The sequence below is a fragment of the Dipodomys spectabilis genome, unplaced genomic scaffold, assembly GCF_019054845.1.
Source record: "Dipodomys spectabilis isolate Male_0828 unplaced genomic scaffold, ASM1905484v1 ptg000002l, whole genome shotgun sequence".
NCBI lineage: Eukaryota > Metazoa > Chordata > Mammalia > Rodentia > Heteromyidae > Dipodomys > Dipodomys spectabilis.
The window spans coordinates 45,578,436-45,590,490 of record NW_024870679.1 but is presented as its reverse complement, the minus strand read 5'-3'; the positions used below and the strand labels follow the sequence as shown (position 1 = coordinate 45,590,490).

The following is a 12,055-nucleotide window of genomic DNA, read 5'->3' as shown; positions in this document are numbered from 1 at the left end:
TAAAGTGTAGTTTATCCAACTTGTTTGCTTTTTTTTTTTTCCTTTTGGTTGGTCCTGGGGCTTGAAATGAGGGCTGGGCACTGTCCTTGAACTTTTTCCCTAAAGGCTAGTGCTCTCCTTGTTGAGCCACGTTGAGCCATGGCTCCACTTCCACTTTTCTGGTGGTTAATTGGAAATAAGAGTCTCCTGGGCCCTGGTTCCAGTGGCTCACGCCTGTAATCCTAGCTACTCAGGAGGCTGAGATCTGAGGATTGCAGTTCAAAGCCAGTCCAGGCAGGAACATCCATGAGACATGAGACTCTTTATCTAGCCAATTAACCACCAGAAAACTGGAAGTGGTGCTGTGGCACAAGTAGTAGAGTGCTAGCCTTGATCTGAAGAGCACAGGGACAGCGCCCAGGCCCAGAGTTTAAGACCCACAACTGACCAAAAAAAAAAAAAGTCTCATGGACTTTCCTGCCCAGGGTGGCTTCCAACCACCTTCCTGCATCTCAGCCTCATGAGCAGCTAGGATTATAGGTGTGAGCCACTGGCGCCCAGCTTATCCCATCATTTAATAACTGCTTCTCCAGTCCTCATGACATTATTTACTTCCCTCTCTTATAGAAATGTAGATTTCTCAATCTACTAACATGACTTTATCATTCTTGCCAGGTGAAAGACCCTTCTTCTGTCCCAGTAACGGCTGTGAGAGAACATTCAGCACTCAGTACAGTCTCAAGAGTCACATGAAAGGTCATGATAACAAAGGACATTCTTACAATGCACTTCCACAACAAAATGGATCAGAGGTGTGCAATGTTCTCATCTCTTGTTTTGATCTGGCTACCACAGAACAGCAGTTGTTTGTGTCTTACAAAAAAAAGTTAAAATATCTTCTGTCTGTTAGCAAGAGGAAAGAAATCTGGGTCAAAATCTGAGTCTTTGTAATTGGGTAGCAGAAACCAAGAAGGTTACCATACTCACTGTACTGTAGGCTCTGCCTTAGTTCTTCTCTCTTACTTTCATCAGATGTGGTGGAAGAAGATGCTCTTGAACTCAGAGGCCTTAGAATGGCTCTCATTTTCCCATTTCTGCCTATAAAGTAACAGCCACTGGGCCACAAAGCCCCTGTGTAGTTTTGGGCAGTTTGTTTGTTCTGCCATATTTTCTGCTCCCCTGCAGCTCTGTTCCAGGGAGAACCCAGGATAGATAAATTTGCTGTTATCACTTGAACATGGTATTAAGCAGTGGCTTATGTCTTTTATTCTCGGAAAAGGAAAACAGTAAGCTTACCTTATTTGCGGGTTTATCATATACAGTTTGACCAAACATGGCAATAATAATAATAATACACTTTTTATAACTTTTTTTGGGGGGGGTCCGGTCGTGGGGCCTGAACTCTGGGCCTGGGCGCTGTCCCTCAGCTCTTCAGCTCAAGGCTAGCGCTCTACCACTTGAGCCACAGTACCACTTCTGGCTTTTTCTGCTTATGTGGTGCTGAGGAATCGAACCCAGGGCCTCATGTATGCAAGGCAAGCGCTCTACCACTGAGCCACCTTCCCAGCACACTTTTTTTTTTTTTTTTGTTGGTCGTGGGGCTTGAACTCTGGGCCTAGGCGCTGTCCCTCAGCTCTTAAGCTCAAAGCGAGCGCTCTACCACTTGAGCTACAGCGCCACTTCCGGTTTTCTGGTGGTTTATTGGAGATAGGAGTCTCACGGTCTTTCCTGCCCGGGCTGGCTTTGAACCGCGATCCTCAGATCTCAGCCTCCTGAGTAGCTAGGATTACAGGTGTGAGCCACTAGCGCCCGGCCCAGCACACTTTTTAAAATCAAAAGAAATTTCAAAAACAAGCTGGCTGCCAGTGGCTTACTCCTATAATCCCAGCTACTCAGGAGGCTGAAATCTGAGAACCATGGTTCAAAGCTAGCCCAGGCAGGAAAGTCTGTGGGTCTCTAATTAACCACTAGAAAACCAGAAGTGGTACTGTGGCTGGAACTGATAGAGTGCTAGCCTTGAGTTTAGGGAAAGTACCCAGGCCCTGAATTCAAGCCCCAACACCAACAAAAAAATAAATTAATTTCAAAACCAAAGTTTTTTAAATTACCATATGTGTGTTATGAAGCTCAGTTGTTGAAGAGCAACTCTCCTGTGTTAGCATCAGTTGTGTTTACATCATGTATGGTCAGCTGTTTCCCTACCTCAATCTTGTGAAAATCTGCCTCCCCAAAAGAAGTGGTGCCCCCAAAGCAAGGTAAAAAGTTTGTGTGCTTAATTTAAAGTGAAGCTTGGAGATTTGTTGAAAGGCAGCAGGTTTTTAGCAGAGGTTAGGTGGCATTGTGGGAAACATGAATCAAGCACCTGCAGAACAGCACTGAACTCTGTATCCTGCACATGTGGAGCTTTCTTAAGTCGGTCTCCTTGGAACTGTTTACCTGTAAATACCCAAGGACTGTGGTACCTTATATTTATTTACTTTTGTGGAGGTGTGGTCTTCAAGAACTATTTTTTTTTTGACGTTTATATTTATTTGGTACTGGAGTTTGAACTCAGGACATTGCTCTTGCTTGACAGGCATTCTACCTTTTGAATCACATATATTTCTTTGTGTTATATTTTGGATAGAGTCTCATATTTATGCCCAGGCCAGGCTAGATTACAAGTCTGCTACATATGCTTTCTCTGTCATTGAGGTGATAGACATGAGGTACCATGCCCAGCTTTTGTTGGCTGAATGGGGGTCTCTTGAACTATTGCCCACAGAGGCCTGGAACCACAGTCCTGCTCTGCCTCCTGAGTAGATAGGATTGTAAACCTGAGCTATTATGTCTATCCAGAGTTCTTTTATTATCTTACTATTTTATATATAAAGAAACTACTCTTTGTTTTTGTGTTTGTGTGTGTGGTACCAGAAATTGAACCCAAGGCCTTGTTCATGCTAAGCAAGTTCTCTATCCTTGGATAAAGAAATGGAAGCTTCCAAGTGTGGTAGCTCACACCTCTAATGCTAATTAATAAGGAGGTAGAGATTGAAGGATCATATACTAGGCTAATCTGGGAAAAAGTTCAAGAGATACCATCTCAACCAATAAAAAGCTTGGCATGGTGGCTTTCAGTCATTCCAACTATGCAGGAAGCATGCATAGGAGGCTTAGGATCCAGTGTGGCCCAAGCATAAACGTTAGGCCTTATTTAAAAAAGAAAGAAATACAAAAGGGGTATGGGTGTGGCTCAAGTGGTAGAATGGATGCCTAGCAAGTGTGAACTCCTGAGTTGAAGCCCCAGTACCACCTCTCAAGAAAACAAGAAATGGCAGGCACCAGTGGCTCACATCTAAACTCCTACTATTACTCAAAAGGCTGAGGTTTAAGGATCACAGTTCAAAGTCAGCCTGGAAAGAAAAGTCCATGAGACTCTTATTTCCAATAAATTACTAAGAAAAAGCCGAAAGTGACACTATGGCTCAAGTTGTAGAGTGCTAGCCTTGAGCACAAAGAGGCTCAGGGACAATGTCCAGACCCTGTGTTCAAGCCCTAGGACCAGGGGCTGGGAAGGTGGCTCAGTGGTAGAATTCTTGCCTTGCATGCATGAGGCCCTGGTTCGATTCCTCAGCACCACATAAGCAGAAAAAGCCAGAAGTGGCGCTGTGGCTGAAGTGGTAGAGCGCTAGCCTTGAGCTGAAGAACTGAGGGACAGTGTCCACAACTGGTCACCTGACATTTCAACCTTAAGGACATTGTAATCAAGTATTTTATTATATAATATGATTCTATAAAAGCCTAGGTTTTGCTACTTAAGATTTTTTTTTTCTCTTTCTCAGGATACAAATCACTCACTTTATTTGAATGAGTTGGGTCTTCTGTCCACAGATTCTGAATTACAAGAAAATTCCAGTACAGTAAGTATATTAGAAGTGAAGGTGGGAAAATTGAGGTAGGCTTGCCTGAAGTGTCAGATTTGTCACTCTGTATTCAGTCACTGATCATTTAGGATTTCTTTTCCTCTTCCTAGTAAGAGTTCTTTTAGGAGGGATTATTCATTGTTGCCTAACACTTGTTTATTTATTTTATGCCAGAGCTGGGATTTGAACGCCGGGCCTGATTTCTGTCCCTTCTTTTTCACTCAAGGCTGGTACACTATAACTCCAGCTACCTCTAGCCCTTTTTTTTTTTTTTTTTTTTTTTTTTTGCATTGGTCTCATTTTATACCCTTGCTGGTCCCAGGTTTTGATCCTCTTACTTGTGTTTCAGATTTTTAAAAAAATGGCCACATATTTAAGTCAATTGGTAAATTTGTATGAGATAATTATTTGATGGGTATCTGAGCTTCCAAATATATAGAATGAGCTTTTTGTTGGTTCAGGCCTTTTGTGAAAGGATCGGTGGGGGTTGTTAGGGAGTGGCCATGCTGTCTTTCAGTTGCTGAGCTCCGTGATCATCCTGGGCCCAGACAACTCCTGTGTTCTTGCTGCTCTTTCCTCTTTGCTCCACGACCCAGAGGCTTAGAGGCTCAGCCTGTTCTGTCTCTAGAGCCATTCCCACTCATTCTGCCCCTAGCGATTTTGTCTGGAAGCCTGGCAGTGGTTTACCGCTTGCCTATTTATTTTATTTTATTAAAAAAACTTTTCAGGGGGGCTGGGAAGGTGGCTCAGTGGTAGAGCGCTTGCCTTGCATGCATGAGGCCCTGGGTTCGATTCCTCAGCACCACATAAGCAAAAAGAAAAAAGCCGGAAGTGGTGCTGTGGCTCATGTGGTAGAGCGCTAGCTCTGAGCTGAAGAGCTGAGGGACAGCGCCCAGACCTAGAGTTCAGGCCCCGCGACCGGACCCAAAAAAAAAAAAAAAACTTTTCAGGGGCTGGGAAGGTAGCTCAGTGGTAGAGCGCTTGCCTTGCATGCCAGAGGCCCTGTTCGATTCCTCAGCACCACATAAGAAAAAAGCTGGAAGTGGCACTGTGGCTCAAGTGGTAGAGTGCTAGCCTTGAGCTGAAGAGCTGAGGGACAGCGCCCAGGCCCAGAGTTCAGGCCCCACGACCGGACGGAAAAAAAAAAAAAGGTTATAAAAAAACAACAACTTTTCATCCAGGTGTGGTAGTGCATACCTGTGACTGAAACACTCAGGAGACTGAGGCAAGAGAGTAAGTTCCAGGCCAGACTGGGCTACCATAGTGTGACCTTGTCTCAAAAAACACAACACACCTATCATCTCAGTTGCCCAAAAGGTAAAGGCAGGAGGATCGAGATTTTTGGAGCCAAAATTAGTGAGAGCCTATCACAAAAACAAAATTGAGCTAGGTGAAATGGCTCAGGACTATAATTCTAGTTATATTTGGAAGGTGGAAACAGGAGATTGTGATTTGAAACTAGCCTAGGCAAAAAGAGGTTCCATCTCAATCAGTGGCTGGATGAGGTGGTATGCATCCAGTGACATAAGAGGATTGCAATGTAGACTGGCCTGGGCATAAAATAAGACCCTACCTCAAAAATAATGCAGAACTGGAGGCATGGCTCAAATGGTAGAGCACCAGCCCTGATGGAAAAAAAGCCAAATGATATGCAAGGCCCTGAATTCAAGCCCTGCTTACCACCTCACACATACAAAACAAAAACATACCCAATGAAAAAAGGAGCTAGAAGTATGGCTCAAGTGGTAGAGTGTAAGCTCTGAGTTATTCCCAGTACTGCAAACAAAAGGGTTGGGAGTGTGATACAAGTGATAATATATGTACAAGTCCCTTAATTTGTCCCCTAGTACCACACACACATACACAAACCTTTTTTATTACAGTACAGTGTGCATGCAGAACGGAGCATGGGTCTTAAATGCACAGTTGATAAATCATCATAATGTAAATAACATGTAACTGTGTTTTTGTTCAAATAAACTTTATTTACAAAATTTTACTTTTTATTTTATTTATAAACTTTATTAAAAAATTTTATTTGCTCAACCTGCAAGGCAACTCCTGAGCAGCTAATTCCTCAGTAGCCAGATTTTTAGTATATCTAAGCTTTGGGGAAATAGATGTCACTTTGAAATACATGAAGGCAGAAACAGGAAGTGTATTCAGAAGTTCATTCTAGTTCTCCAGTAATGAAGAACTTTCTCAGAATGGTGGTCTCACATCTTTTATCTTTCTCCATCAGACCCAGGACCAGGACCTCAGCACAATTTCACCAGCAATCATCTTTGAATCAATGTTTCAGAATTCAGATGATACAGCAATTCAGGAAGATCCTCTGCAGACAGGTTTGTTACAAACTCTCTTCTTCTTCCTGTCCAGCCCTGGGCAGGGAGTTCACATTTATGAATACACTGAATGACTGACACAGTGAGATATTTCAATTAGCTTAAAGGAAGAGCTTCCATGGAAGGTGAGAAAAGTACAGACCTTTCCATTCAGTTCCTTAGCTCCTGAAGCAGAGGGTCTGTTTTTCCAGAATCTCATTGGCTTTCAAAAATGGAAGGAGCTGTGAACATTTCATTCTGATAGGATACACTGTTCAGAAGTGGGTGCCACACAAACCAGGCTTCAGATGTTTATCTCTCCTGCATTTGAGTGGAAATCTGTCAGTAAAGCTTTACAGTAGTCAGTTATTCACCAGTCACGCCAAAGAAAGGATGCCTCATCTCTTTTCAGGAAAACTGTAGGACACATTGTTTTTATGGCTTGGTCTTTGGCAAGCCATGGTACATAGGAACACTGTTGATCATGAAGCCTACTACTTTGACCAGAGGTGTCACTAAATGAAAGCAGAAAGCCAGCCTGCTAGCAGAGAAGGAAACAGCTTGTAACGATTTCAGCTCTTTTGTTCAGCCCATAACTGTTTTTGTGGGTCCTATGAGGCTTGGGATATGTATATATGTTTCTATTTCTTTTTCTCGCCAGCTGCCTTGATTGAAAGTTTTAATGGTGATGCAGAGTCAGTCAGTGATGTTCCGCCACCTGCAGGAAATTCAGCATCTTTATCTCTCCCGCTTATACTGCAGCCTGGCATCTCCAAGCCACCTCAGCCTCATCTACCAGCCTCAGCTCCATCTGCTCCTCCGCCTGCTCCCTCCCTAGGACCCGGTTCTCAGAAAGCTGCATTTGGCAACCCCCCTGCTCTCTTACAACCTCCAGAAGTGCCTGTTTCCCACAGCACACAGTTTGCTGCTAATCATCAGGAGTTTCTTCCGCACCCCCAGGCCCCCCAGCCCATCGTACCGGGACTTTCTGTTGTTGCTGGGGCTTCTGCATCGGCAGCAGTGGCATCAGCTGTGGCAACACCAGCCCCCCCACAAAGTACTACTGAGCCCCTGCCAGCCATGGTCCAGACTCTGCCCCTGGGTGCCAACTCTGTCTTAACTAATAATACCACCATAACCATCGCCCCGAATTCCAGCGCGGCCATTCTGCAGCCCAGCCTAGTCATGAGAGAGCAGAATTTACAATGGATATTAAATGGTGCAACTAGTTCACCACAAAACCAAGAACAAATTGTAAGTATTACTATATGCATACCCAGTAGGGAGAGGGGTACTTACACAGGTGACATGTCCTTTATTGGAAATGGGAGAATGGCTAGCTTATTTACCCAGAAACATGTAATTTTCCCATGGAGTCATTTTTGCTATAATTAAGTGATTTAAAAAAAACCAAGGGGAAGCCGGGCGCTGGTGGCTCACGCCTGTAATCCTAGCTACTCAGGAGGCTGAGATCTGAGGATCGCGGTTCAAAGTGCGGGCAGGAGAGACCGTGAGACTCCTATCTCCAATAAACCACCAGAAAACCGGAAGTGGCGCTGTAGCTCAAGTGGTAGAGCGCTAGCCTTGAGCTGAAAATCTGAGGGACAGTACCCAGGCCCAGATTTCAGGCCCCATGACCAGCAAAAATAAACAAACAAACAAAAAATCAAGGAAAACTATAATCCTCTGATAAGGAGACAGGAAAACCCCTTTACTTTTTTACCTCACAGTAGAGGCACTTGAAAGCCTATTCTTATCTGTGGGGTTATCACATCACCTAGTACAGGGAAGCGTCAAAGCTTCAGAGGTCCATCCAAGATACTTCAAAACAGCGTTCATCCCCGTATCAGAGTCAGCCTACATGAGGGCCTGATGAGACCCATTGAGACAGAATCAGACAGTGGTGGCCAAGTCAGAGAAGTACTCTGCTTCTGGAACCCACCATAGAATCTTCTTTTTTTAATCTCCATGTATTGGGGATGTAATACCACTGAGCCACGCCTCTGCTCCCCTAGAATCATTTTCTAAGGATGATTCTAGAAATGCCCCACCCTTCACCAGACTCCACACTGGGTAATTGAATGATAAAAGTGAAAAATGTGTGTTTGGGTTTGTTTTTTTTTTCCATCAAGGCATTCAGGCATTCAGGTTAAAGAGGCTAACATGCCTAAAAGTAGGAAAAAGTGTAAATTTTTTTCTCTTTTTGAGATTTACTATGTGGCCCAAGCTGGCCTTAAATTAAATTATAGGCATGTACCACCTTGCACTCTCTCTATCTGTTTGTCTGTCTCTCTCTGTGTGTCACCCAAAGACAGTCTCCAGTTGTGTTGTATAGTCTGGTTTCAACTTCTGGATTCAAGTTATCTTACCTCAGCCTTCTGAGGAACTTACAGGCATATGCTACCATATGCTACTAGGCTATTTATTTATTTATTTATTTTGTCAGTCATGGGGCTTGAACTCTGGGCCTGGGCTTTGATCACTTGAGCTGCAGTGCCACTTCTAGTTTTCTGAGTTAAGAGTCTCGCGAACTTTCCTGCCTGGGCTGCTTCAAACTGCAGTCCTCAGATCTCATTCTCCTGAGTAGCTAGGATTACAGGTGTGAGCTACTGGTGCTTGGCTCTAGGCAAATTTTTAAACTGAGGATCTAACATATGCCAGTCATTATTTTATTTTTTGTTGGTCGTGGGGGCCGAACTCTGGGGTTGGGTGATATCCCTCAGCTCTTCAGCTCAAGGCTAGTGCCTTACCACTTGAGCACAGCGCCACTTCCGGCTTTTTTCTGCTTATGTGGTGCTGAGGAATCGAACCCAGGACCTTATGCATGCGAGGCAAGCACTCTACCACTGAGCCAACTTCCCAGCCCCCAGTCATTACTTTATATACATTTTTTAAATTTGTGGGTAGATGTAAATTTTGTAATTTTTAGATTTTTTTACTTAGATGCTTAGGATAGAGTCCAGCACGTAAAACATGCTCCACCACTGAGTTACATTCCTAGCCCTCCCAGATTATTAATATTCTGCATCAGATAAGCCAAAATTAATATATTATTATTATTAATTAAAGTCCATAATTTACATTAAGGTTCATTTTGTTTATTTTTTGAGACATGGTCTTACTCTCTAGCTCAGGCTGACCTAGAAGGGTCTGTCTTTTCTTTGTGCTGTACATTCTGTTGGATTTCAGAAATGCATAATGTTTGTGTCCAGAATAGTTCTATCCTGTGCTTCACATATGCAGCCCTCTCCCTTTCTCCTCATTCTTAGCAACCACTAATCTTTTTACTGTCTCTATGTCTCTATTTGTGTGCCATACATTCCATTAACTAAGCAGTTCCCTCCCACCTCCCTTTGGGGTTCAGAGCAGGACTCTGAATGCTAGGAGAGTACTGTACCATTGAAACTACATCTCCAGCTTTTAAGTGCTTTTTTTTGGGGGGGGGTGATACTCAGGTTTAAACTCATACTCACTAGGCAGGTGTTCTACCACTTGAGCCACTCAGCCAGCCGTTAAGTACTTTTTAACACATTACAACAGGTAATTTACACCAGACAAAGCTAGGGGGCTGGGAAGGTGGTTCAGTGGTAGAGTGCTTGCCTTGCATGCCTGAGGCCCTGGGTTCGATTCCCCAGCACCACATAAGCAAAAAGCAAAAAAAAAAAAAAAAGCTGGAAGTGGCGCTATGGCTCAAGTGGTAGAGCGCTAGACTTGAGCTGAAGAGCTGAGGGACAGTGCCCAGGCCCAGAGTTCAGGCCCCACAACCGGAACAAAAAAAATAAATAAATAAATAAAAAAAAGCTAGGACTCAAGCAAAAACAAACTGCATCAGGGTCTGGGCTCTTAGTTATTTGATCGTCCTGCCAATTGAAGTGTTCAGACGCTAAGGGACTTTCTGGGTGGAGTCTTGAGATTTGGGTAGAATTAGATGAAGAAAAAGAGGTATTAGGGAGGAAAATTTGTGGATGGATGTAAACAAGCTGGAAAAATAGGATTAAATAGAGTACTCAAATTCCAGAAATGGCAGCCCATTTCCATATCAGTGGCCAGGATCATTGAGAAGGTCTGTCCAGTGTGTGACAAACTGCTTCCATGTGGCTGTGGTGTTTATTGTTTTTCTGGGCCTAACACTGGGAAGGTACATAAAGCAAGTGTCATTCTTTTTCCATGTAATTCATTTTTGTGTATTTAAAAATGGGATTCAGCCAGGTGTGGTAGCGTACACCTATACTCCCAGTACTCGTATGACAGAGACAGGAGAATCAAGCGTCAAATACTGTTTCAAAAATAAAACAACAATAAAAATAGCTAGCACCAATGGCTTATGCATGTAATCCTAGCTACTCAGAAAGCTGAGATCTGAGAATCATGGTTGGAAATCAACCCCTGCAGAAAAGTCAGTTAGACTCTTACCTCCAGTTAACCTCCAAAAAGTGAGAAGTGGAGATGTGATTCAAGTGGTAGAGCACTAGCATTTAATGAAAAAAACTAAGGGACAGTGCTTAGCCTTGAGTTCAAGCCCCAGAACCAGCACAAAACAAACAAACACCAGGGCTCAAGTCTCCATCATTTTATTTTATTTTTATTTTTGTCAGTTCTGGGGCTTGAACTCAGGGCCTGGGTGCTGTCCCCAAGCCTCTTTGTGCTCAAAGCTAGCACTGTACCACTTGAGCCACAGTACCACTTTCAGCTTGTTCTGAGTAATTTATTGGAGATAAGAGTCTCACAGACTTTCCTGCCAGGGCTGGGTTCGAACTGCGATCCTCAGATCTCAACCTCCTGAGTAGCTAGGATTACAGGCATGTGCCACCAGTGCCCAGCATTTTTTATTTTTATTTATTTATTTTACTTATTTTGTCTCAAGATCTATTATTATTTTAGCTAGGTGCCTTCACTTCTTCCCAGAGTCAGCTTGAACACTGCTTTCTAGGGCTAAGAAAAAAAGCCCTTTTAAAATATGACTTAAAGAAAGCAGAAATCTGTTAGTCAACTTAATAGGAAGTGTACTAGAGTGATAAATGTGATATAGCCACAATTTTATATTGCTCCTTAATAACAATACAAATCAGCTGGGTGTCAGTGGCTCATGCCTGGAATCCTAGCTACTCAGGAGGCTGAGATCTGAGGATCACGGTTCAGAGCCAGCCCGGGCAGGAAAGCCTATGAGACTCTTGTCTCCAATAAATCACTAGAGAACTGGAAGTGGCACTGTGGCTCAAGTGGTAATGTGTTCGCCTTGCACTGAAGAGTGCAGGGACAGCATTCAAGCCCAGAGTTCAAGCTCCATGACTGCCAAAAAATAAATAAATAAATTATATATATATATATATATATGCATATATATATATATATATATCACTGATATTTACTGGACATTTTTCATGAGTCTTTTGAAAAGATTTTTGGTTAACATTCCAACTTTTACAAGAAATTGCGACTCTTAAGAAATTGACAGATCTGGGGCTGGGAAGGTAGCTCAGTGGTAGAGCGCATGCCTTACATGCCAGAGGCCCTGGGTTCGATTCCTCAGCACCACATAAGGAAAAAGAAAAAAGCCGGAAGTGGCGCTGTGGCTCAAGTGGTAGAGCGCTAGCCTTGAGCTGAAGAGCTGAGGGACAGCGCCCAGGCCCAGAGTTCAGGCCCTATGACCAGCCCCCCAAAAAACGAACAAACAAAAACAAAGAAATTGACAGATCTTGGGCTTGAATCAGGTGTAGCTGAGTCCAGGCTCATTCTAGAACTATCCCTTTCAGCCCTGACAGCACTGCCTAGGGCACACTACCTGTGAGAAGCAGCCTTAGCCTGTTCTTAGTGTGCAGGCTAAGAGGAAGAAAGAAATTTCTACTTTCA

The 12,055-nt window shown here is 43.5% G+C and overlaps 1 protein-coding gene across 3 annotated transcripts in view; it reads left to right on the top strand.

Moving 5' to 3' along the window:
- Positions 1–12,055, top strand: part of Mtf1 (metal regulatory transcription factor 1) — a 47,926-nt gene that overhangs the window by 32,396 nt on the left and 3,475 nt on the right. For all 3 annotated transcript variants that reach the window (XM_042674927.1, XM_042674918.1, XM_042674936.1), the window contains exons 6-9: positions 655–791; positions 3,801–3,878; positions 6,124–6,226; positions 6,867–7,459. In XM_042674927.1, the coding sequence (XP_042530861.1) occupies positions 655–791; positions 3,801–3,878; positions 6,124–6,226; positions 6,867–7,459 (911 nt within the window). The remainder of the gene's footprint in view (positions 1–654; positions 792–3,800; positions 3,879–6,123; positions 6,227–6,866; positions 7,460–12,055) is intronic.